Raw genomic sequence first — 24,296 nt, 5'->3', positions numbered from 1 at the left:
CAGCACCCCACTGCACCCCGATAGACAGCTGCCCCCCGGACCTGTTCAGTGTGACCCCACACAGAAGCACCCCCAGCCAGACGGATAAATCTCTGAACTGGCTCGAGGATCTGGGACAAGAGACGCCCGCCAGCCTGTGTGTGTGTGGGGTGGGGGTGGGGGGGGCGTTTACTGGGCACTTCGGAAGGATGGGAGCAGAAATGGCCCCACCGCAAAGCTGATGAAAGCCTCAGCCCACCCCCAGCCCCCAAAGAAACCCAAACACTCTCTCCTGGGGCCAGGGAGCGGCGGAGGGGCCTCAGCGTGTGCTCTGCATGCAGGAGACACCGCCTGGGCTGCGAGCACTGAGCTGGGAGCCCCTGAGCACTGGTTGGGCGAAGCCCCTCAAAAAAAAAAAAACAGAAACAAAACGGACTTCCCAGCTGGCCTGAAGAGCAGGCGGAGGCCTGGCCAGTCGGTGCTGATGGCCCCGGGCGCAGGGACAGGACGCGCTGCCCAGGCAGGACAGGGACAGGGCGGGGGCCAGGCCTACCCGTGGAGTCCTTGAACATCCAGACGCTGTCGGCCGCCTCCTCCCAGGGCTCCAGCGTGTGGGCACGGCCCAGGCGGCTGCGGCGGCTGGACTGCAAGGTGGGCGCACGCCGGCGGCTTCTCTTGCTCAGCTGGACCCGGGTCTTGAGTGCGCTCGAGTCCAGGACTGAGGTTTGCTGTGGGGCAGCAGGGGAGGGGTGGGGGTCAGGGGGAGGATCGAGGGGGGCCGGGGACCGTGTCCTCGGGTCCCTACTCGGTCTGTGTGTGCCAGGGCTGGACCCAGAACCCAGGGCCGCACACGCGCAAGGCAAGAACCTTACCAGCGGGCGACGGCTCCCGCCCTCATCCGACCGTCCACTCCCTCCCTCCCTCCCTCACTCCACGTGCTGCCGGCGATGGGACCCCCGGGCTGGCGGACACACCCTCGAAGGCTTGAGCACTCCCAGCCCCTCAGGCTGCATCAACAGCAGCTGAGCCCTGACCTCCGGGTTCAATGCAGCGCAGGGCCCCAGGACAGCAGTCAAATGTCCCCGGAGCCTCAGCACAGGGCCTGGACGTGGGGGCGGGGGTGGGGGTGGGAAGGGAAGGGCCTCGGCCCTCCTCGTGGCCTCATCCTGCAGGGAGCTTGAGCCAAGTTGAGTGCATGGCAGAAGCTCGGTCATGCGGCTGGGGCTGGGGAGATGCCGTGTACGCGCTCACACGCGTGTTTGTGCGTGAGTCGTGTATGTGCATGTATGTATCGGTGCATGCATGTGTATGTATGTTCGTGTATGCATGTACATGGGTGTGCATGTGTGTTCATGCATGTATGTGATGGGCTGGAGCACAGGCCTTGTGTGCGGGAGCCCTGCGTCTGAGCCATGGCATTGCATGAATACCACTGAATACCTTCAGCAAAGAGCCAGGAGCAGCCCCCTCCCCACCATCACCACCACCACCAACAACAACCAACACGTGTTTGTTGACTGATTCATCAACTGCACGGTCCAAGTGAGTCCTCAGAGATGCCTAAAGCAAGGGTCCGAGAGCCCTTCCCGGCGGCTGGTCCTGTCCCCTTGCTGTGGCAAGGACGGGATTCCCGCCTCCCACGCACTCCCGGCCTCCGTAAATCTCAGCACTTGTTCATAAGCGGCCAGTGCAGAGCCCAGGGGACACCAGCACCGGGTCACGCCAAGGCCACGAACCCCCGCAGGGCGCCTCAGGAGTTTGGGGGCAGGGGGGCCGACATACCCCGGGGCCTCACACATCCCAGCGGGGTCGGTGGCTGATTCACGCTGATCATGAGGAGGGGTGGCCCTGTGCCCAGTGCCCCGGGCTCTGGGGCAGTGACCTCTCGGGGACCCTTGCCGTTTGCACCTTGTCTAACCGGACCCTCCAGAGCACCCGGGGGCCCACGGGGGGCTGGAGGGGGTTGCCCCAGCGATGCAGGCTCAAGGTGAGTCTCTCCCTGTCTCTGACCTGATCTCGAGATGCCGGCGGGAGACCCTGATCGGTATTTCGGGGGCCTGAGGGAGGCCCCAGTGCAGCAGGCAGGCGGCCTTCTCTGGGGGACCCCAGGCAGCCTCGTGCCGCCCTCTCCATCTGCCCTCTCCATCCACGGCGCTCAGAGACCTGCCTCCTCGGAAGGGCGGCAGCTGGGCCCCAGACGGAAGCCCTTGGGGTGCCGCCCCTCTGGGCAGGCCTCTGCGGGACTGGGGGCAGTGATGTCCCACCTGAGCCGGGGCTGGACACACCCTGTGGGACAGCACAGGTTTGGGTTAGTCCTTTCCCTTAGGGAGCTTAGGCTTACTGAGTGACTCCCACCACAGTGCTCCCGAGGCACCCCCAATTCCAGCAGGCACCCCCAATCCTGTGTTTACCTCGACCCTCTCCTCTGTGCTCTGCTTCCCCTACCTGTCAACCGCCCCCATCCCTAAATCAGACCCTTTGACTTGTGAAGCCAGATTCTTCTGAGGTAAGCACTGAATTTAAGATGACGATTTTAATGCATACTGGCTAAGGAAAGGGGATCCTTGGATGGAACCCCGCCCCAGGATCAGAGTCTGTCCTTGAGTAGCTCCTAGAACTTCCCCTGCAGGAAGAACCTGACATCTGTTCATTGTTTACAATAATGGTCAGCCACACCTCTGTGTCATTGCTACCCCCAACCCTTCGTGATTTCTCTATAACTAATGCTGCGAAACGCAAATAAACGGCCACTGGTTACCACCCACTACCAGCGGGTAGAGTGTTTGCCTTGCAATGCGGCCGACCTGGCTGATCCGAGTTCGATTCCTCCGCCCCTTCCAGAGAGCCCGGCAAGCTCCGGAGAGGATCTCGCCCGCACGGCAGAGCCTGGCAAGCTCCCCGTGACGTATTCGAGATGCCAGACACAGTAACAACAAAGTCTCCAATGGAGACGTTACTGGGCCCGCTCGAGCAAATCGATGAGCAACGGGAGGACAGTGCTCCAGTGCCACAGACTACCAACCAGCCTGGTGGCCCCCGTCCCCTCCTTCGCTCCTGTTTCGTCCAGCCGGAGTGAGAGGCGGCGGTTGGCTACCGAATGCACATGTCGCTCACCCCACTTTAAACTCCCGACGGCACATCACCACTTGCCGATCTCACGCTGGCTGCCTGGCCTCCGTCCCTGGGGTCTGAGGCCAGAGCTGCTGCATCGCTAATGAGGGCGTCACCGGTCTGTTTTAACATCCAAAACACACGGGAAGCTGGGGCGCTGCGCCCTGAGCTGGGTCCCAGTGGATGAGAAAGTTCAGAGAGGTAAAGACATTTATCCTAAGACATACAGCCATGCTGGCCTGTGTGACCCAGCTACCTGCAGACCTGAGTCTTGTGCACCAGCCCCCCACACACACACCCACTCATACACACAGATTCTGCCCTCTGTTGTTTTTTTTTTTTTTTTCGCTTTTGGGGTCATACCGAGCGATGCACTGGGGTTACTCCTGGTTCTGCACTCAGGAATCACTCCTGAGGTGCTGGGGAGACCATATGGGATGCTGGGAATTGAACCTGGGTCAGCTGAGTGCAAGGCAAACGCCCTACCCGCTGTGCTGTCGCTGGGGCCCCAGATCCTGCCCTCTGCCCTCTGTCGGGGCGATTCCCGACACTGCTCAGGGGGAAGGAACAAGCCAGGAGGGACACCCCCACTCACATCGATGAAGGCGAAGTCGTCGTCGGTGGCCTTGGCTGCGTGGGCGTCCGGCGTGGGCGGCGCCTCTGTGCTGTCTGGGGAGTCCAGCTCGGCGCTCGAGCGGTCCACGCTGGCGCTCCACTGCTCCCGGGCGCTGTCCCCAGCCGAGGGGGGCTCCGATGGGGTGGACGGCGAGGACAGGCGGCTGCTGGGGGGCTGTTTGCGCGCTGACGCGGAGCTGCCGTCTGGAGAGGGGGACTCGGGCGCCGGGCTGGGAGAAAACGGGGAGACGCGGTTGGAGACTGGGTGGGGGGATGTGCAGCTGGCCAGGGTGTGGTGCCCCCCCCACAGCTCCTGGGCAGGAAGGGGGCGTACCAGCCCTGCCCTGTCCACGCCAGAACCCCCAGCTCTGCGCTGATGGAGGAGGGGCCCTGTGTGTGAGTTGGAGCGATAGTACAGGGGGTAGGGCGTTTGCCTTGCACACGGCCGACCCGGGTTCGATTCCCAGCACCCCATAGGGTCCCCTGAGCGCCGCCAGGAGTAATTCCTGAGTGCAGAGCCAGGAGGAACCCCTGAACATCGCCGGGTGTGACCCAAAAAGAAAAAAAAAAACAGCTGAGGCGTGTGTGGGCAGCATGCTGGACCCCTGCACTCAGGGCAAAGCAAACATGCCCATGTCACACACCCTCCTCTGTGCTGTCTATTTTCCCAAAATACCAACCAGCACTGCATACTTTTACAAAGGGCTCCACGGCCTGGTTGCACCCCACTGCTTTTCACACATACACACACACACACACACACACACACACACACACACACACCACGGACGGAAGCTTGCCACAAGTGGAAGGACAAGACTGCCACAAGGGGAGGGCAGTTGGGATCTAGAAGGGGCCTCTAGGACTATGGTAGCCGGAAAGGATCACTCTGGACAAGGACTGAGTGCTGGAGGGAGGCAAAGGAATAGACATGATAAATCTTTCAATATCTGTACTGTAAACCGTAATGCCCAAAAAGGAGAAAGAAAGAGACAGAGAGACAGAAAAGTGCCTGCCATTGAGGCAGGCCGGGGCAGTGGGAGGGAAACTGGGAGCCCTGGTGGTGGGAAAATGTACACTGGTGGAGGGACGGTGTTGGAACACTGTAGCCCGAAACCCCATCATGAGTAACTATGTAACTGTATCTCGCTGTGATTCAATAAAACAAACAAACCAACCCTGCCCTGGGGCAGAGCAGTAGCCGAGCAGGGTAGGTGCTTGCCTTGCACGTGGCCCACTGGGGTTCAATCCCCGGCACCCCATATAGTCCCCTCGAACACCGCCAGGAGTAATTCTCAGGCACGGAGCCAGGAGTAAGCCCTGAGCACTGCCAGCCCCTCCCGGACCCCCTGGACTACCTCACACGGATCTTGTGGGCTTGATTATTATTATCGTTGTTATTGTTTTAACAATACAGCCAGGCATTGTTAAAATTGTCACTGTCACTGTCCTCATCGATTTTCTTGAGCGGGCCCAGTAACATTGTGAGACTTCTTGTTACCGTGTTTGGCGTACCGAATACGTCACGGGGAGCTTGCCAGGCTTTGCCGTGCGGGCGAGATACTCTCAGTAGCTTGCCGGGCTCTCCGAGAGGGGTGGAGGAATCGAACTCAGGTCGACCGGGTCGGCTGCGTGCAAGGCAGACGCCCTACTTGCTGTGCTATTGCTCCAGCCCATTGTTATAATAATTAATAATAATAACAAATAAACAGCCCTGACGTGAGATCTGAGAGCGTGATGTGCTGGCTTGTGAATTCGTGTCACTGGCTTTCCCGGGGGTGGACTGTGTGTGTACTGGACAGCGTTTCGAGGCTCCTGGGGGTCTGTGAAACAGCGCAAGAGCATGGTTAGAGAATGGCAGAGGCATGTAAACAGACACCTGGCTCAAACTGGCCGCAGTCGGTGTCTGGGGGTCAGCGCGGGCCAGCAGGGTCTGAGCAGAGCCGGGAGCCCTGGGCAGGACTCCGCTTATCCATTCATTCATTCCTCCTTCACACGTTCAACCTTCACCCAGCAAAACCTTGGGAACCTCGTCCCCAGGCGGGAGACCGACCCTCTCCGCCCCCCTAGGAGGCTCGGCTTCTCCTCCTGCCACCTCCACGGTCCTACGGGCAGCAGCAGGCTCCAGAAACCTGGTCCTGAAGCTGCTCCCTGTCCCCCTCCCCCCAACCGGCGACTGCACATCTGCCTTCTCTCCCGACCCACGTGCCACTCTGGGACTTTTCCTGGAGTTTTCCGGATGATGTTTGGGGGCTCCCCACATTCCTCACTGGGACTCCCCCACATTCCTCGTCCTAACAAGGGGAGGCTCGAGCCCGCTGGTGGTGTAGCAGCTGCCAGGACAATGCCTCATTTCACTTCTACATGACAGGGAGGAAAAACCCCACAGCCGGCCAGTGCTGACCTAGGGCTCTGCCAGGCTGTGGGCGGGGCTGCTGGGGGGGGGGGGGGGACCTGCCAGGCTGTGGGCGTGTCCAGACACAATGTGGGCGGGGGATTGGGCGGGGCTGTCCGGGCTGTGGGCGGGGCCGGTGGGGCTGTGGGCGGGGTCGGCCGGGCTGCTGGGGGTCCTGCCAGGCTATGGGCGTGTCCAGACAAGATGTGGGCGGGGCCAGAGGAGCTGTGGGCGGGTCTGGCGGGGCTGTGGGTGGGACCGGCGGGGCTGTGGGCGGGGCCTGCCTGGCTGTGGGCGGGACTTCTGGGGGCCTGCCAGGCTGTGGGTGTGTCCAGCCAGGATGTGGGCGGGGTTTGGGCGGGGCTTTGGGCGGGGCTGGCCGGGATGCAGGGTGCGGGGCGGGGGGTGGGGGGGCCCTGCCAGGCTCTGGACGGTCCGGCCAGCGCTGTTTGGAGGACCCACTCCAACACACAGCCGCTTTTGCGGTGGGCCGCGGTTTCTGGTCATCACGAGGCCCCAGGGCCGCATGCACTCCCTACCTGTCCCCGCTCTGCCGCTGGCCCGTCCACGTCCCATACTGGCTGTCGGCCTCCTGCACGAGGGTGTCGGTGTCCTTGGCCTCGGGCACCCGCCGGGAGAAGCACTGCTTCAGCTGGTCCTGCGGAGGGAAGGGAGAGTCGTTCAGGCTGGGGAGCCGGGTGGGCGCTGCCGCACTGCCCCCGCCCAGCCCCGCCCGGCGCCCTCCCGTCTCAGAGGCGGGCCCAAGGGAGGGGGCTGCCCACCCCGCCTCGCGGGCCTCTCCCGCCCCCACACTGCACCGGACGCATCCCCGCCCCCACGCACCCCACCCCTGTCCCCCTGGACCCCTCACACCCCCTGGGTCCTGGATGCAGAGGATGGCCCGTGCATCGGGCCTCTCAAGGCTGAGGACTCAGGCGCTCACACATCCCCACCGCCAACCTCCCAGACGACGGGTCTGCGACCCCCAGAGCCAACCTCCCAGACGGGCCTATGACCCCCACCGAGCACCCCCACATCACAGAGGAGGACCTTGGGTCCCGGCGAGAGGAAGTGGCAGGGTTCACATCAAACGCCCGTCCGGTGAACGCAAACGAAACTGTGGCCCTGGGAGGGGTCTTGGACCCCAAGTCCACACCGTCCCTGCTGGCCCTGCACTTCAGGGTTCCACCCTCGTTTGGGTGACCAGGGCCAGCAGCTGAGGAATCCGGGGGTCGGGTGAGAGCGACCTTCCCGGTTCCAGACACTAGGTGGCAGCATCCTCCACCTGGTCCCGTCTGCGGCCAGCCCCGGGCAGTCACAGCTTGGGAACCTCCCGGGATCCCCAGTCTCCCGCTGGAATCCAGCACCCCTGACATGGGGTCCCCAATATCCTCCCGGTCCCAGCCTGCCCCCAGCATTCCTCCATCCCACTCCCCCCGACCACCTGCCCAGCCCACCCCGGCCATGGCTCTGTTCCCATCTCTGCAGGCCCCAAGTCCAGGCTCCAGGCCCCCGGCCCTCCCCAACACCCCCCTCCCACCAGCCTGACTCAGTACTGGGAGGGGGAGAGGGGGCGGGGCAGAGCCGGGCCCCTGAGGATGTTCTGGAGAATGACTTGACATGTATTTATAGACTATGGGGACTAGGCCCAGGGCTGCTCAGGGGTCCAGGCCCACTGCTGGACATGCTGGGAGGCCCATGTGGTGCTGGGACCAGTAGTACGTGCGTGCATGAGTGTGTGTGTGTGTGTGTGACTGCATGTGTGCACGTGTGTGGGGCTGTATGTGTGTATACATGTACAGGTGAGACTGGATGGATGTGTTGGTGTGTGTGCCCACATGTCTGTCAGTGCCTACGTGCATGAGTGCATGAGTGTTTGTGCATGTGCGTGTGTTAGTGTGAGTGCACGTGTGGGCATGTGTGTGTGAGTCCTATGCATGAATGTTAGTGTGTGTGTCTGAGGGCATATGCACGTTAGTGTGTGTGAGTGTACGTGTATGCATAAGCATGAGTGTTAATGTCTGTGTGCAGGAGTGCACGTGTGTGTTATCAGTGTGTGGGATGTATGTGTGTGTGTGTACATGTGTGTGTGCGTGCATGAATGTGTGTGCACGTGGATGTATGTGCATCTGTCTGCTGAGGCAGGGAGCTGCAGCGTGTTTCAAGGGTGAAGTCAGTCCCCACTTGGGCATACCCAGAGGGCGCTGACCTCGAGGGTCACCTGACACTCTCTGTGGGACGGCGAATGGCCTGGTCATCTGAGCAGCCTTCCAGCTGCTGCCTGGCTTCCGAGATGTCACAGAGACAGTGGCCAGGACCTGTGCATGCTCAGCTCTGGGGCTTGGGGACACACTCGCACTCGGGGGCCGGCGAGGAGCACCATGAAGACAAGTCCGGACCCAGTTTTGACAGAGGAAGGCGGGCACCCAACGCCTCGACTTCGTGGTCCCAGAAGGTCAACTCAGGAAAACCGTCAGAGGCCGGCGAGGCGGGTCCGGGTGGGGCACAGGCTCTGCGTGCAGCGGGGCCAGGTTCGCTCCCCGGCACTGCTTGGAGCTTCCCCAGGAACCCCTCATAAGCACCACACTGGGAGTAGGCCCTGAGCACCAGGGGCTGGGTCCCCCAAAGCAAAACAAAGCAAATGAAAGAAAACTGTTGGACGTGCCCACCAAACTCCATAGACGCGGGTGCTCCCTGCAGGCAAGCGAATAACAAAGAAGACCCAAGTGTCCATTGGGACAGACACGAGTGGAACTTACACTAGGATGGCCTCAACTCAGCCCAGGAACCCAGTCCGGAAAGAACATTGGCCATCCCGGGAAGGCAAATCCCTTATCCCAGGAAACGGTTACTAGGAGGGTAGGGACAGAATGACATCACGACAATAGTCACGACAGCAACTTTGTGAAAGCCAACACGCGGACAAACAAGGCGAGGGAGCAAAGGGAAACTTTGGGAAGGTTCCACATCTTTCTGCGGTGGGGGAGCGACTGTTTCAGCAATGATGTCACACCCGCACTGACAACTCTGTACCGCCTGTACCACTGCGATTGAGGAAACTTCTTAAGGGGCCACAGAGAGAGAGAGAGAGAGAGAGAGAGAGAGAGAGAGAGAGAGAGAGAGAGAGTACAGTGGTCAGGGCACTTGCCTTACACACGGCCAACATGGGTTTGATCCTCGGCATCCCAGATGGTCCCCTGAGCACCGCCAAGAGTGATCCCTGAGTGCAGAGCCAGGAGGAAGCCCTGAGCACTGCCGGATGTGGCTCCCCCCTGCCTCCCCCTAAACGATTAAGTCATACCTCTAGCATTATAATGTACACTCATGAGTGAAAGATGGGGGGGGGCGCGGGGTTCTCTTTCATTTCTGTTTAGGGGTCACACCCAGCAGTGCTCAGAGGTCCCTCCTGGAGGGGCATGAGGGAGACAACGTGGTGCCAGGGATCAGAGCCGGGTCAGCCGCATGCAAGGCAGGTGCCCTGCTTGCCCAGGAAGGGTTCGTTACTTGCTCACTCATGTCAGACCCCTGCAAACTTTTTCTGAAAGGGCCACAGAGTCGATAGTTTGGGCTTCAGGGACCACACCCAGTCTCTGACCCCACTGTTTCATCCTGCTATTAAGGCTCAGGCATCAGGTGAGTGAGTGCTCGTGACTGTGTGCCAATAAAACTTTATTGACAACGTGACTGTGTTCCAACGGAACTCTTTAAGTTTCACGTGGCAACGTTCCGATAAAACTTTATTTATAAGTACTTGTGTTTCCCATGAAACTATATTTACAAAGAGGTGGCCGGTTGACTTAGGCCCATAGGCAGTTGTTGGCTGAATCTTGATCTAGATCTTGGCTAGATTGATGAGGGGGAGGGGAGCTGTTTCATCTACTAAGCGCTGTCCCTCAGCATTTAGAAGGCCCAACCTATCACGCAGTTATTAAGTACTTGTTAGAGAAAAATGCTTCCTGAAATAACTTTTTCCCAGTGAGTTCGTGTGAACTTCACAACCAGAAGAGGTAGGGTTGGGGCTGAAGCCCTAAAGTACAACTTATGCTACACGACGCCAATCCGGGTTCGATCCTGGCACTTTATAGGGTCCCCTGAACCCCGGCAGGAGTGATCCCTGAGTGCAGAGCCAGAAGTAAGCTCTGAGCACCGCTAGGTGTAGCTAAAAAAAAAAAAAAAAAAAAAAAAAAAGACACAGATGCAGATGGTTATGGAGGAGGAGAAGGGATTAGGCTTGGACCTATTTGGGGGTGTTTGACACATTTGCCCAAGAAAGAACCTGAGTCAGGTCAGCGTCTGGGGTGTCCAGCTGAGAGGGCTATTCTGGGCAGTTCCAGACATGCCCTCTCCCTCTGCAACTCTATCCCGGGGGGCTCTGCAGTCCCAGGACAGCCGAGTCCTGGATTCCTCACCTCCACCCTCCACTCCCCGCCCAGGCACCCCTGCTTCCAGGAGGGACGCTGGGAAGTCTGGGGTGACTTCCTCAGATGTGCCGCAGCCACCTGGCACAGCGTCTGTCCCGGGAGCCTGCAGGGCCGAATGCCCGACATTTGCCACACGGACCCCCGGCCCCTTGTTGCCACAGGTCTGTGCCCGCACTGAGCCCCAGAGCCCCAGAGCCCCAGCGTCGGGTAGGGAGCAGGAATCACGGGAGGAGGCCTGGGGTCCCTCCTGCCCGGGACACACGGTCTCCACGAGCTTCCCCCACGGGGCTCCCAGTGAGTGCTCCATGAGCAGGAAGGAAGGCAGGAGTGGGAGGAGCCGAAGGGAACCGGGCAAGGCCCTGCATGGCCAGGCAGGGGCGGGTGAGGACAGGTATGGGGCTGGACCGGGGCCACAGTTAGGGGGTGTCTAGTTAGGCTAGTTAGGGTTCACTCGCCAGCAAGCTGGGAAGGTCTCGAGTGGGAGCACGGGACCGGCAGACAAGCGGGAAGCGAAGGCAGGAAGGGAAACCGGGGCCGAAAACTGGCAGAAGGAGAGTCACGCAGGGCACGGGAGTGGGGGGACAGAGCGTGTGCCCCAGCTTCAACGCTGGGCCTGGTGAGGAACGGGGGCGCCCTTAGCCTCAAGTGCCAGCACCAAACCGAGGAACAGAGGGACTGACAGCTGAGCGGGTGCCCCACGCAAGAGGCCTGCTCCTTTCTGATGCCTGTGAAGAGGGTCCTGCCCGCTCAGCCTCTTGCAATAGACCACAGAACTTGTGTGTGTGTGTGTGTGTGTGTGTGTGTGTGTGTGTGTGCACGCGCACCCCTTAAATCTTAACTTTTACCGCCCTGTACCTTATTTTTATTTCCCCAAGTTTTTGTTCTTTACAAATCTTTTGCTAAAACACCCCATTCTTTTTTGTTTGCTCTTTGGGTATGCTTTTTGGGTTACTCCTGGCTCTGGACTCAGGAATTACCCCTGGCGGTGCTCAGGGAACCATATGGGATGCTGGGAATCGAACCCGGGTTGGCCGCATGCAGGGCAAACAATCCTACCTGTTGTGCTATCGCTCCAGCCCCCAAAACACCCCATTCTAAGTGTGGCCAGATCGTGGAAGTGGACAGGTCAATAGACTGTTGTTTCCCTCCTACTCGGCAGAGATGAATCTAGCAAGGAGAACTAAGCCCTGAGATGGTCAGGACCCCTCCGGCTCAGGGAAGGGGAAAGCAGGGAACATTCTGGAAGTATGGAGATCCTGGGGAGGGTTGGGTCACACCCGGGGATGCTCGGGTGTGGCTCTGAGCTCAGGCATCACTGCTGGAGGTGCTCAGGGGACCCTGGGTGGGACCCAGGATGGCCACGTGCAAGGCAAGCGCCCTCCCCGCTGTGCCATGGCTCTGTCCGGCCTCTGGCCTCTTTGGTCTTCTCAAACACTTGTGTCTGGTAACTTAAGATAGAATTCCATGTCCGAGCGTGGGGCTCCCCTCCTCTGCCCCCTCACCCTGCCCTGCAATCTGAGTCCACCCAGCCCAGCCCGGCGCCCCTCTGAGGGATTCTTAAAAACAGCCCCGGCCAAATGCGGTACCTTTTTTGGAAACAACCCACGTCAGAACTTCTCACACATCTATTCCGGGCACGGGCTCAGCCTGTCAGGCGACAGTGGCAGCAGCGGGGACAGAGGTGTGAGGCCGCGGAGGGGGCGGGGCGCGGCCGTGGGGCTGGGAGGGCGCTCCTGGGGCCAGACACGCACGTGGCCCAGCGGAGATGCACCTGAGACCGTGCACGCACGATGCCAGGTAGACGGCACCTCCGTGCCCAGAACGTGCGCAGACACACGCAGACGCACACAGGGACACACACTGTGTCGGGCTTCTCCACGGGACTCGGGGAGCCAGCCCTTGGTGGGGGTGCTCGGGGTCACCCTAGGTGAGCATCACGGTGGGCCTGGGGGGACCCGTGATCTGCTTCACTGTGGCAGCTCCCCCGTCCGTCCCCCCATGTGCCACCCCCAATTCAGGGACCAGGTACATTTCACTCTTGGGGCTTCGGGGTGAGTTGTATATTGCAAGACGCCCCCCGTGGCGTAGAGGGCAGGGCTGCCAACCTCCAGAGGCGAGTGATCTGTACTACAGGGGTGAGTCTAGGCCGCAAGGGAGAGTGTGCACTGCAGGGATGAGTCAATTCACTACAGGGGTGAGTCTGTGAGCTGCAGGGATGAGTGTGCACTGCAGGGGTGAGTCCTGTGAATAGCAGGGGTGAGTCATGTGCACTGCAGGAGTGAGTGTGCACTGCAGGGGTAAATCTATGTACTGCAGGGGTGAGTGTGCACTGGAGGGTGAGTGTCGCTGCAGGGGTGAGTCTGTGAGCTGCAGGGGTGAGTGCACTGCAGGGTTGATTGTGTACTGCAGGGGTGAGTCCTGCGAATAGCAGAGGTGAGTCATGTGCACTGCAGGAGTGAGTGTGCACTGCAGGGGTGAACCTGTGTGCTGCGCAGGGGTGAGTCCTGTGAATAGCAGGGGTGAGTCATGTGCACTCAGGAGTGAGTGTGCACTGCAGGGGTGAGGTCTGTGTGCTGCAGGGGTGAGTGTGCTCTGGAGGGTGAGTGTCGCTGCAGGGGTGAACCTGTGTGCTGCAGGAGTGAGTGTGCACTGGAGGGTGAGTGTGCACTGCTGGGATGAACCTGTGTGTTGCAGGGGTGAGTGAGTGTGCACTGGAGGGGTGAATCTATGTGCTGCAGGGGTGAGTGTGCACCGCAGATGAGTCTGTACTGCAGGGGTCAGTGCGCACGGCAGCAGTTCCCAGCACAACCCCCCTCTGGTAGCGGCCATTGGCTGAAGTGCATGGGAGGGTCTCTAGGGCTGACCTAGGGGAGGGGTGAGGCTGGAGGATGCCGGGGGAGGGGTGGGAGGGAGGAGGGGGCAAATGACCGGGCCCTGGCAGCACTCCAGAGGTCAGCGTGCATCCAGGCCCCTGCAGTGCCTCTGGGTGGCCGGCAGTCAGTGGGGAGTCCTTCGGGGGCAGGGGCTGGGGTGTGGCCCGACAGACCCAGGACGAGGTGGCCCAGAACCCGATCCTGGCTCCCTGGTGTTCCGAAGCTGCGTGGCCTCTGCCAAGTCCCTCGGCCTCTCTGAGCCTCTCCCCTGTAGCTTGGAAGCCAGCACGGCCTGGGCTCATGAACCCGGCAGAGCACTGAGCACAGAGCCTAGCTGGTGCGGGAGGGCCCTCATGCCCCCAGTGCTCCTCGGTTGCCATCCCCTCTCTCTGGTCCTGGGGCAGGGGGACATGAGAGGCCTTTGGGGGCGGGGAGCGGGGGGGGATTCCCGGTGCCCCCCTGCGGCTCCCCCTGCCCCTCCCCCAGCCTCGGCGTCTCTGGGTGGAACTGGCAGAACCTATAAGCATTGTGGGGATTCTCGTGGTCTCCGGAAACCACGGCCTCCACGGGGGCGCCCTTCTCTGGAGGGTCAACCCGGGCCACGAGGGGCAGGGAAAAGCCACCGACGGGCAGGGCAGGCCCAAGGGGCTGTGGCAGGAAAGACGCCTCGGCTCGCCAGCATGGCAAAAGTGCGCCAGGCAGCCGCGAGTGTGTCAGGGCTGCAAGGAAAAGGCCAAGGCCGGGCCCCGCTCACCTCCGCATGCGGGCTCTGCCCCTCTAGGCTGCACCCTGGGAGCACCTGCCTGGGAGGCAGGCGAACTCCTACGCTACCCTCCAGACCCAGGGATCGCCAGCCCAGGGCAACACGCAGTCCCCACTCGGAAGTCTCTTGGGGAACGCTGGGCGCGGGGCGCTGGGGATCTGACCGCGCCCACCCCGAGACTGAGGGCCGCTGAGGGCTGGGAACGTATGGGGGTCACTTCTCCCTGCCCAGGGCACTCACAATGCAAGTGCTCAGGGAAACTTGGCGGAAGGAGGGAGCGAGACGGAGCCGGAGGGACCAGCCAGCGCCAGGGTGCGGGTGAGGGAAAGGTCCCAGGGTAGCGACTTCTAAGGCACCAGATACCAACGTCCTCTCTATTAAAGGGGGCCAGGAGAGGCCCCCTTTCCAGCGAGTGGGAAACTGCACATCACAGGAAGTGCAAAGACCATGGATGACAGGAAGTCTGGCTTCATTCATTCATTCACTCATTCATTCACTCATTCATTCATTCACCCAAGCACCTACTCTGTGCAGGCACACCTACTATGTGATCTGCAGGTCAGGCAGATTCACCCCTGCCCTGGGGGGAGCAGCTGGGGCAGCCTGAGGGCTGAGCTGGCCAGTGCAAAGGCCCGGAGGCAGGCGATGGTTACAGGGTAACAGACGCCGCCCTCCTCCAGTGTTCCACATTCCTCTGAAAATTAAAAATAGAGCTGCCCTCTGAGCCGGCAATGCCCCTCTGTGGGTTTCTAGGCCAGGAATGCAGGAACCCACTGACACGGGGAAGCTCTGGACACACCCACACTCCCTGCAGCACCGTCTACAGGGAGCAAGATCTGGAAAGAACCCACATGCCCAAGAAGTTGTGGGGTGTGTGTGTGTGTGTGTGTGTGTAGTGTGTATGAGAGAAGAGACAGAGAGAGAGGGTGGTGGGGCAGGGTATTTATATGTGTGTGTGTGTGTGTGTGTGTGTGTGTGTGTGTGTACACCATGGGGTAGACCTGCAGTAAGGAAAGATGGTGTCCAGCCTTTGCTGACCGCAGGGACGGGGCCAGAGGGGCATGTGGGAGGACAAACACCGGATGGCCTTGCTCTCTGGTGGTATACACAGAAACAAAGCAGCGGGCACACGGTCCTGGCCAAGGCAAACAAATCCTGGACTCTGACGACAGAACCGAGGTTGGGGGGGGGGGGGGGAAGGGGGAGGGGCGGGCAGTGGAAGGAAGGGTCCTGTGGAAAGTGGGGTGGGGGGGATGCTGGCACTTTGGTGGTGGGTGAGGAGACACCGTACCCCTAAAACGTAGTAAATTTACACTCTTGTACACCAGTGTCAGCTCAAGAAACTGCAGTAGCTACATAAATGATTTTGTTGAAAAAAAAAAAGATAGAAATAAAAAGAAAAAAAATTAGTTGTTGGGGCTGGAGCGATAGCACAGCGGGGAGGGCGTTTGCCTTGCATGCGGCTGACCCAGGTTCAATCCCCGGCATCCCATATGGTCCCCCGAGCACTGCCAGAAGTAATTCCTGAGTGCAGAGTTAGGAATAACCTTTGAGCTTTGCTGGGTGTGACCACCTCCAAAAAGAAAAAATCGCTTTTGGGGCCGCAGAGGTTGTACAGTGTGTAGGGCATTTGCCTTGCATGCGGCCGACCCAGGTTCGATCCCCGGCATCCCATATGGTCTCCCACCATCCCTTCCCTGCACCCATCCAGGACTGATCCCTGAGCACAGAGCCAGGAGTAAGCCCTGAGCACAGCTGGGCGTGGCCCCCAAACAAACAAATGTACAAAATATTATCTTTACTATTTTCCACTGTATTTCAGACCCGGGGTGACAGCGGATGTGAGTTGTAACAGGCAACTTGCTCCCGCCCCCAAATGACACGCCAAGCCTGGCGTTCCCCCTATGTCCCTTCCAGAGTGCCAGGTGGAAGATTCTCGCTGCCAGCCCGGGACTCCGGGTGAGAGAGAGTGGGACAGGGGGCAGGTGGGAAGGGCTGAGCCCGGACCCCCAGGGGCACCCTGGTGCCCCAACCGCTCCCAGGCACTCTGCCCTCTTGTGCTTTCCGGACACCCAGTGCCGGGCGCATTCAGGACCGAGCCGAGAGTCGGTGCCAGCCAATGGGGATGGGGGAGGGGAGACGGGAAGGAGAAACCCGTAATTCAGGGTCAGTGTCCCACTCCCCAGAGGGGGAGACTGAGGTGGGAGGGAAGGGACCTGCTTGGGACATGAGCGGGTCACAGCGGGGCCGCAGCCCTCACCCAGCCCACCCTCCTGCGGGGCTGGCAGACTTGGCCAGCGCGCTGCCATTGTCTCCAGGTGTTTTCATTCCAAACATTTCAGGGCACTGCCAATGAGCCCCAGGGGCCAGGCAGGGACGGGCAGAGCAGGCTTTTTTTTTCTTTTTAAACAAAGAGCGGGCAAGGGCTTTGTCTGAACCACACTGATTGGCTGGCATGGCCCCCTGAGGACAGTGGCAGGTCTGAGGTCGGGGGTCGGAGTTCGGGAGCAGTGGCCGGAGTAAGCCCTGAGGCCACTGGGTCTGAATTTAAAAAACAAAAAACAAAAAATTGAAACCCACCTATTGTCAGGCCAGAGTGACAGTACAGGGGCTAGGGCACTGGCCTTGCATGCAGCTGACCCGAGCTCTATCCTCGGTGCCCGGTACGGTCCCCTGAGCCCTGCCAGAGGTGATCCGTGAGCACCGAGCCAGGAGTCAGCCCTGAGCAGAGCTGGGTGTGGCCAAACAATTAAAAAATAAATGTTTGTTTTTTTTTTATAGAAGGGATTGTGGGGGTGGGCTTGGGGGGTACAGTCTCTGGGGTCGTCTGCCACTCCTCCCCTCCCAGCCTCAGCACCTCAGCCCACGGCCACTGTGCGTAAGAGCCAGGTCAGCTCACGGGGCCTCCACCACTGGGCCAACTCACAGGGCCCCCCCACTCCACTGGCCCAACTCTCAGCATCCCTCACTGCCTGGCCAGCTCACAGGCCCCCACACCGCCCATCAGCCGTGCCAGGCGAGGGGGGGGTGCTCCCAGCAGTCACCAGGGAGCCCACACCGAGGCTCCAGGGGCCACAGGGCCGTACTCGCTGTCCCTAAGGCAAGGGGTGTCCCAGGTGCCCGGACCACGGTGGGTACTGCCGGGGTGGGGGCCGAGGCAGGCTTAGACCCGCACCGAGACAGCAAACGGGCACTTTGCCCAGACTGGGGGCAGACCCGGAGAGCTTCAGGTCCCAGGTGAGCTGGGGGGTCCCTACCAGGATCCCCGGGGGGGAGGCTCGGGGCGGGCACACGGACGGGGCTTCCAAGACCGGCTCTACCCTGCCTGGCGAGGGAGGAGGGCTCAGGCAGGGCTATCCGGGTCTCACTGGGCTCCACTCATGGCAGTGGGGGAGGGGGGTCCTCACTGAGTCCCCTCACACGGCAGAGGGGGTACCAGACTCGGAAAGCTGTTCCAGCCCCGCGCCCAGGCGCGCTCTGGGCAAACCCCAGGGAACTGCTCCGAGAGTGTCTGGGGGCCTGGGGAATTGGTGACCGGGGGCCGGGGGCGAGCTGGGCCCAGAGGTGTGTGCCCTTGAAGCGTGTGTGCGTGTGAATGAGGTTGGCGGGGGTGGGGGGTAGGGGGGGAGAGGGGGAAGATGAAACACGCGGGCTTTCTGGAGGGGAGGGGGGTGGGAGCCGGGCCTGGAGGATGAGGACCCTGCAGAGAGGTGAGTGAATATGGGGGGTGGGGGGGCAAGGGCATTTCAGGGAGTGGGACCGCTGCAGAAAACGGAAGGAGTAGGTGGGGAATCTGGAAACATCGGGGCAGCCTGCTGACACTAGAAATCCCGAAAAAAGAAGGAAGCAGAGCTCAGCGGGCCGAAGGCACGAGGGAGGCCAGGCTTCATCTCTGGCACCGCGTCCCCCACGCCCCCTGCAAGCACGGAAGTCACTGAGCACTGCCGGATGTGGCCCAGAACCCAGAAAGAAGGAAACTGAGCAAATAAGAGAGAGCACACTGGGGCTGGAGCGAGAGCACAGCGGGGAGGGCGTTGGCCTTGCACGCGGCCGACCCGGGTTCGATTCCCAGCATCCCATAGGGTTCCCCGAGCACCGCCAGGAGTAAGTCCTGAGTGAAGAGCCAGGAGGAACCCCTGAGCATCGCCGGGCGTGACCCAAAAAGAAAAAAAAAGAGGGAAAGAGAGAGAGAGAGAGAGAGCGCATGTGTGCGTGGCATCTCCTATCGGTGGGGCAGACGCTCGCATGTGCACCAGGAATCCTCTCAGAAATCGGATTTCCCGACTGTCGTCGTTAAGTCTGCATCTGGAGGAAACCACCAGGGTTCAGAGAGGTCGACTCACGGCTGAAGGACATGCAGCATAGAACCGGCGGAGACAGCACACGCTCAGGGCAGTCTCCTAAGCCTGATTTTCCGGAACCCTGGGTTGGCCTATGCTGGGGGAGGGTTTGGTGTGAGGAACACACCGGTTCCGGGCAGCGACTGCAGAACACAGAAGGGGGTGAGGGGAGGGGAGGTGGGATTCAGTGAGGGGGGGCGTGGGGGGGTGCAGAGGGGCTGGGGGGCACTGTCTGGGCTTCTGGGCTCAGGATTCACAAATGAACCAAATGAAGCCAGACGTTATAAATCGTTTATAAAAGGAAGGGGGGCGGCTGGAGCGATAGCACAGCGGGGAGGGTGTTTGCTTTGCACGCAGCCGAGCCGGGTTCGATTCCCAGCATCCCATATGGTCCCCCGAGCACTGCCAGGAGCAATTCCTGAGTGCATGAGCCAGCAGTAACCCCTGTGCATCGCATCGCCGGGTGTGACCCCAAAAGAAAAATAAATAAATAAATAAATAGAAGGAAGGAGGGGGGCTGGAGAGATAGCACAGCGGGTAGGGTGTTTGCCTTGCACGCAGCCGACCCGGGTTCGATTCCCAGCATCCCATATGGTCCCCTGAGCACCGCCAGGAGTAATTCCTGAGCACAGAGCCAGGAGAGTAACCCCTGAGCATCGCTGGGTGTGACCCAAAAAGCAAAAATATATAAATAAATAAAATAAGGAAGGGAGGGAGGGAGGGAGGGAGGAAGGGAGGGAGGGAGGGAGGGAGGGACCAGGAAAGACGGCAGCATGGAGGTGGCTGGTCAGGGGCAGGCCAGCGCTTTACTCCGCAAATTTCCCCTCGCTGAATAAAGGAAGATAAAGCCCGCAACTCTGCCTCTGGCCAGCATTCACTTCGTCAAGGGTCTGCGAGCTATTTTTAACCCCGGCCGAATGACTGGCAACCTCGTTTCCACACGAAACGCAGCCCTCCTGGAAGCGCTCGGGTCCTCCTGACTCTGGACGGCTGGGCCTGGAGTCCAGTGTAGTGCTGGACACGCCCGGCGGGGCGGGATGAGTGTCCATCACCACTGCCTCCCCCCACGCCAGGACCCACTTTGCATCCACGGATAAGGAGGAAGGAAGCTAACAGTCTTTCGGTACACGGTGGGTGGAGGAGGGGGCAGAGAGGAGCTCCAGGCTGTGGACCCCCCAACCCGGCCTGTGCCCCAGTGCCAGGAAACCATCGGCCTGCCCGGCCCCAGGGACAGGATGAGGGGTCCTCCATCACCACCACCCCCAAGCCGAGAACGGGAGCTGCCAACCAGCCCTCTCTCCAGGGAAGGTGCGAGTGGCACCTCTGAGGGTCCGTTCGCTTGGCTGTAGAGCAGCTGGAGCGATACTGCAACTGGGAGGGAGTTTGCCTTGCACATGGCCAATCCGGGTTCGATCCCCACCACCCCCGAGCACACCAGGAGTAAGCTTTACAGGACCAGAGATTGAGTACAGCAGGGAGGGCGCCTGCCCCGCACACAGTCGGCCCGGGCTCTGTCCCCGGCATCCCAAAGGGTCCCCTGAGCCCCAGTGGGAGTGCAGATTCCTGAGTGTAGAGCCAGGAGTCTGGCTCAAACGCCAAAACCAAAACCAGAACAAACAAAGCGCCAGGAACAGAGAGCCCTGAGCAAAACAGCCAGGTGCTCCCACGTGAGCGAGCCACAGGACAGTGGGGAGGGCACCTGTACTGCAGGTGGACGACTTGGGTTGGATCCCCGGCACCCCGTATGGTTCCCCGAGCCCACCAGGAGTGACCCCTGAGCACAGAGCCAGGAGTAAGCCCTGAGCAGTGCCGGGTGTGACGCAAAATCCAGCAAGAAACAGAGAGAGGGAGGGAGGGAGGGAGGGAGGGAGGGAGGGAGGGAGGGAGGAGGAGAAGTAGGGGAGGAAGAGGAAGGGACGGAGGGAGGGAGGGAGGGAGAAAGGAAGTCTAGGAGGGAGGAAAGGAGGGAGGCAAGGAGGAAGGAAAGGAGGGAGGCAAGGAGGGAGGGAGGGAGGAAGAAAGGAAGGAGGGAGGGAAGGAAGGGAGGGAGGGAGGGAGGGAGGAAGGAAGTGTAGGAGGGAGGAAGGAAGGGAGGAAAGGAGGGAGGGAAGGAGAAAGAAAGGAGGGAGGGAGGGAGAGAAGGGAAAGAGGAAGGAAGAAAGGGAGGGAGGGAGGGAGGAAAGAAGGAAGGAAGGATAAAGGAAGGATAAAGGAAGGAAGGAAGGATGGATGGGAGGAAGGAAGGAAGGAAGGAAGGAAGGAAGGGAGGAAGGAAGGATGGAAGGGAGGAAGGAAGGAAGGAAGGAAGGAAGGGAGGCAGCATAGAATCACCGAGAGCAACAACCATCGCCCCTAACCCCCCCCCCCCCCCCCCCGGAAACCGAGTCCCAGAGCCAAGAGGGCAGCGGGGTCTCTGGGACAGCGCAGAGAATCCTTGGGGGTGACGCCCTCCCTGCAGTCCCCAGGAGCCTTCTGTGCTTCCAGAACATTCCTCCTGGCTGGAGGGCAGGGAGAAGGGGCTGCGTTCTGCACCTGGCGGGCAGGGCTGAGGCACTTGGCCAATTCTCCCCTCTGCTGGGAGGGAGCTCGGAGCCGTTCCGGCATGTCTGAACGGGCGACCAGGATGGGTTTCCTGTTGCTAGGCAACCAGGATTGCTGCTCCAGCACCCCGTCCCCCACCCCCGGGACTGGAGCGAGGAATTACGGGGTACCGCAGATACTAAAGGTCTGCCTGCAGAGCGATAAACCCGCGGCTCAACCATGTTTAATCTTACACAAAGCACCCCCTTTCTGTGAGACTGGCCCCATCCTGTCCCGCCTCCCGCCCCCACGTCCTCAGGAGGCAAGGATTACGCGAACCCATTTTCAGGGGGGAAGGGGCTGACGCTGAGAAAGGGCTTACTTAGCCCAAGCTCAGGTCACACAGCCCGAGCCAGGGTTCAAGATCATGCCTGCTAACTAAAAATGTCCAGATCTGGTCCCAGGAGCTGGTGGTCCGAATCCTAAGGCCCTGGCCTGCAGCTCAGGGCCTGCAGGTTGGAAAAGGAGGGTCCACCCTGCTGGGCCTTCTCTTTCAGTGGCATCAGCGGGCGTGCGGGGACGGGCAGCTCTGATGAGGGGACAGGGCAGTCAGAAGAGGGGGTATCTTGCACACACACACACTCACACAGAGAGACATACTCACTCCACACACTCACACATGTACACACAGGCACACACACACACATGTACAAACTGGTCTGCCGTGGCTCCGGCGTCCAGGGCAGAGAATGCACGGCCAGCTCGGACAGGCTCCAGGCCCCAGGCGGCTCAGCGACTGTGGCTGGGCCCTCATCTGAGTCAGGTGGGGGCAGAGAGGGCCCCATGCACCACAGCCAGACCTGGGTTCGATCCCCTGCATCCCACAGGGCCCCCTGAGCACCACCGGGAGTGATTCCTGAGTCCAGGACTAGGAGTGACCCCTGAGCATCGCCAGGTGTGGCCCAAAGACGGGGGGCGGGGGGGAACAGAGGCTGGAGCAACAACACAGCAGGTAGGGTGTCTGCCTTGCACATGGCCGACCCGGGTTCGATTCCCAGCATCGCAGAGGGTTCCCTGAGCACCGCCAGGAGTAATTCCTGAGTGCAGAGCCAGGAACAACACCTGTGCATAGCCGGGTGGGACCCCCCCCCCAAAAAAAAAACAGCAAGAGGAAAGCAGGGAGTCAGGGACAATGCCCCCTGACCCACCCTGGCAGACATCGTTAATCAAAACAGGGGGGCTGGAGAGACAGCACGGGGCGGGTGTCCTGCAAGGCGGCCCACCCCAGTTCCATCCCTGGCATAGCATGATCCCTGTGTGCCACCATCAGACGCAGCCCCAGAGGCTGCCCCACACTGCCAGGATAATCACCTGATCTATCTGCCAGTCTGGTTGGCTGAGAATCACCAGAAGAGGCTCAGAGGTGCCCCCCCAACCCTGACACCACTATCCGAGCTGGGCCCCAACATGCCCCAGGCACCCCCACCACAGCCACCTGGGCAGCCTCTGGCCCTGTTTGGAGTGCACGGGGGTGGGGTCCTGCAGCTGCCCCGTCCGTGCCAGGTTCCCCAGGGTGCTGCTCATTCGCGCTTGGCAGCCTGGGGTGATGGGGTTCTTTCCAACTCTGCCATGAACCAAAAATACCCACCTCCACTTTGCTTTCCTCCAGGGCCCGGGCACTCACGCCTCATATTCCCTAATGCTTACAGTGGCGTCTGACTAGAGGCTGGCGGCCTCAAAGCCGTGGCCCGCAGATGGGACACATGTGCTCTGGGCGGCTGGGAAGGCTTCCCTTTAGCGACTGACTTGGGACGCCGTGATTTGTGCTGGGAGATGTGTAGGCCCAGCGTCTCACTCCACTCACATGCAGGCAGGCACACATGGGTTAAGCAGGCGTGCGCATTCACACACACACACACACACACACACACACACACACACACACACGCGCCAGCGTCTTTCTGATCGAAGAGCACAGGTGAAAAGCCGGGAATGCGGAAACACTACAATATCTCCGGCATGCTGCTGGGTATGACCCCCAAACAAAACACACACACACACACACACACACACACACACACACACACACACACGCAGCAGGAGAGGTGGGATCATGGAGGCATAAGCAGGGAGGCATGTCCTCTGGCCCACGGCAGGAAGCACTGCCAGGACCCGGCTAGAGTGCTAGGACAATGGGGCGGGCGCTTGCCTTGCAAGCGGGAAGGCCAGCGAGGAGGCCAACCTGGGTTCCATCACACCAGATGGTCCCCTGGACCCCGACAGGAAGGAGCGAGTCCTGAGCGCAAAGCCCTGAGTACCAGCTGGGTGTGGCCCCCAAATCAAGCGAAAATAGGTAGATAGATAGATAGATAATAAAGGGTAAGAACCAGGACAAAGCTCCGGGCTTCCTGACTCCTGAAAGCTTCCATGATGCCCAGCGCTGAACTCACAGCCTCCCTTCTCTCCTCTGTGAGTGCAGGAAGAGGGCACAGGCCCAGATTGCCCGGCTCTGGGGGCGAAGGCCAATGGGGACTGGCTCATACGCTGCTTCTTCAAGGGCAGGGACCATACCCTAACGATGGGGTACAGGTGAGGGGAGACGGGCGTGCACACAGCCGAGCCATGGCCCAGAGCGAGCACTCAGGGGCTGGAGCGTACGCTCAGCACGTGCAATGCTCTGAGCTGGCTCACCAGAACGCACGCCCCGTACCCCAAACACAACTGGATGTGGCCCCAGGGGGCCCCAGGTACAATGGGCCAAACACTGAACAAGCATCTTAACACTGCTGGCGTGGGCACCACCAGCCAGGCAGGCCTAGCTCTGCTGGGAGTTGGCCCCTCTTTAGAAAAACACACACACACGCACACATGCACACACACACTCTGCACACACACTTACGTGCATGCGAGCACACACAATGCACACACAACTCACGTGTGCACACACACACACACTCTCGCACACACACACTTACATGCATGCGAGCACACACAATGCACACACAACTCATGCGTGCACACACACACGCACACACATGCATACACACTCACATGCACACACACACACATACACACACACATATGCGTGCGCCAGGCGGCATGGTATGGGAAATGCACTTCAAGTAGCCCACCTAGAGACCAGGGCCCTTGCCTCCCCCTTGTAAGCAGGGCCGGGGAGATCCCAAGCTCCCCCGGGAGATCACAGGGGCCTGGGACACAGCATGGCGGGCTGACACACCACGTCCAAAGCTCGGGGTCCAAGTTCCGTCTCGGTTACTG

The 24,296-nt window shown here is 60.6% G+C and overlaps 1 protein-coding gene across 2 annotated transcripts in view; it reads right to left on the bottom strand.

Annotated features, from left to right (window-relative positions):
• The window catches only part of KIAA1671 (KIAA1671 ortholog), a 78,979-nt gene that overhangs the window by 4,357 nt on the left and 50,326 nt on the right, over positions 1–24,296 (bottom strand). For both annotated transcript variants that reach the window (XM_056114485.1, XM_056114484.1), the window contains exons 2-4: positions 6,640–6,758; positions 3,686–3,935; positions 533–707 (exon numbers count right to left, since the gene is read on the bottom strand). In XM_056114485.1, the coding sequence (XP_055970460.1) occupies positions 533–707; positions 3,686–3,935; positions 6,640–6,758 (544 nt within the window). The remainder of the gene's footprint in view (positions 1–532; positions 708–3,685; positions 3,936–6,639; positions 6,759–24,296) is intronic.

Source organism: Sorex fumeus, unplaced genomic scaffold (assembly GCF_029834395.1).
Source record: "Sorex fumeus unplaced genomic scaffold, SorFum_2.1 ptg000025l, whole genome shotgun sequence".
Lineage (NCBI taxonomy): Eukaryota > Metazoa > Chordata > Mammalia > Eulipotyphla > Soricidae > Sorex > Sorex fumeus.
Note: the sequence above shows the minus strand (reverse complement) of the source record. Positions and strands in the feature narration are given on the sequence as shown.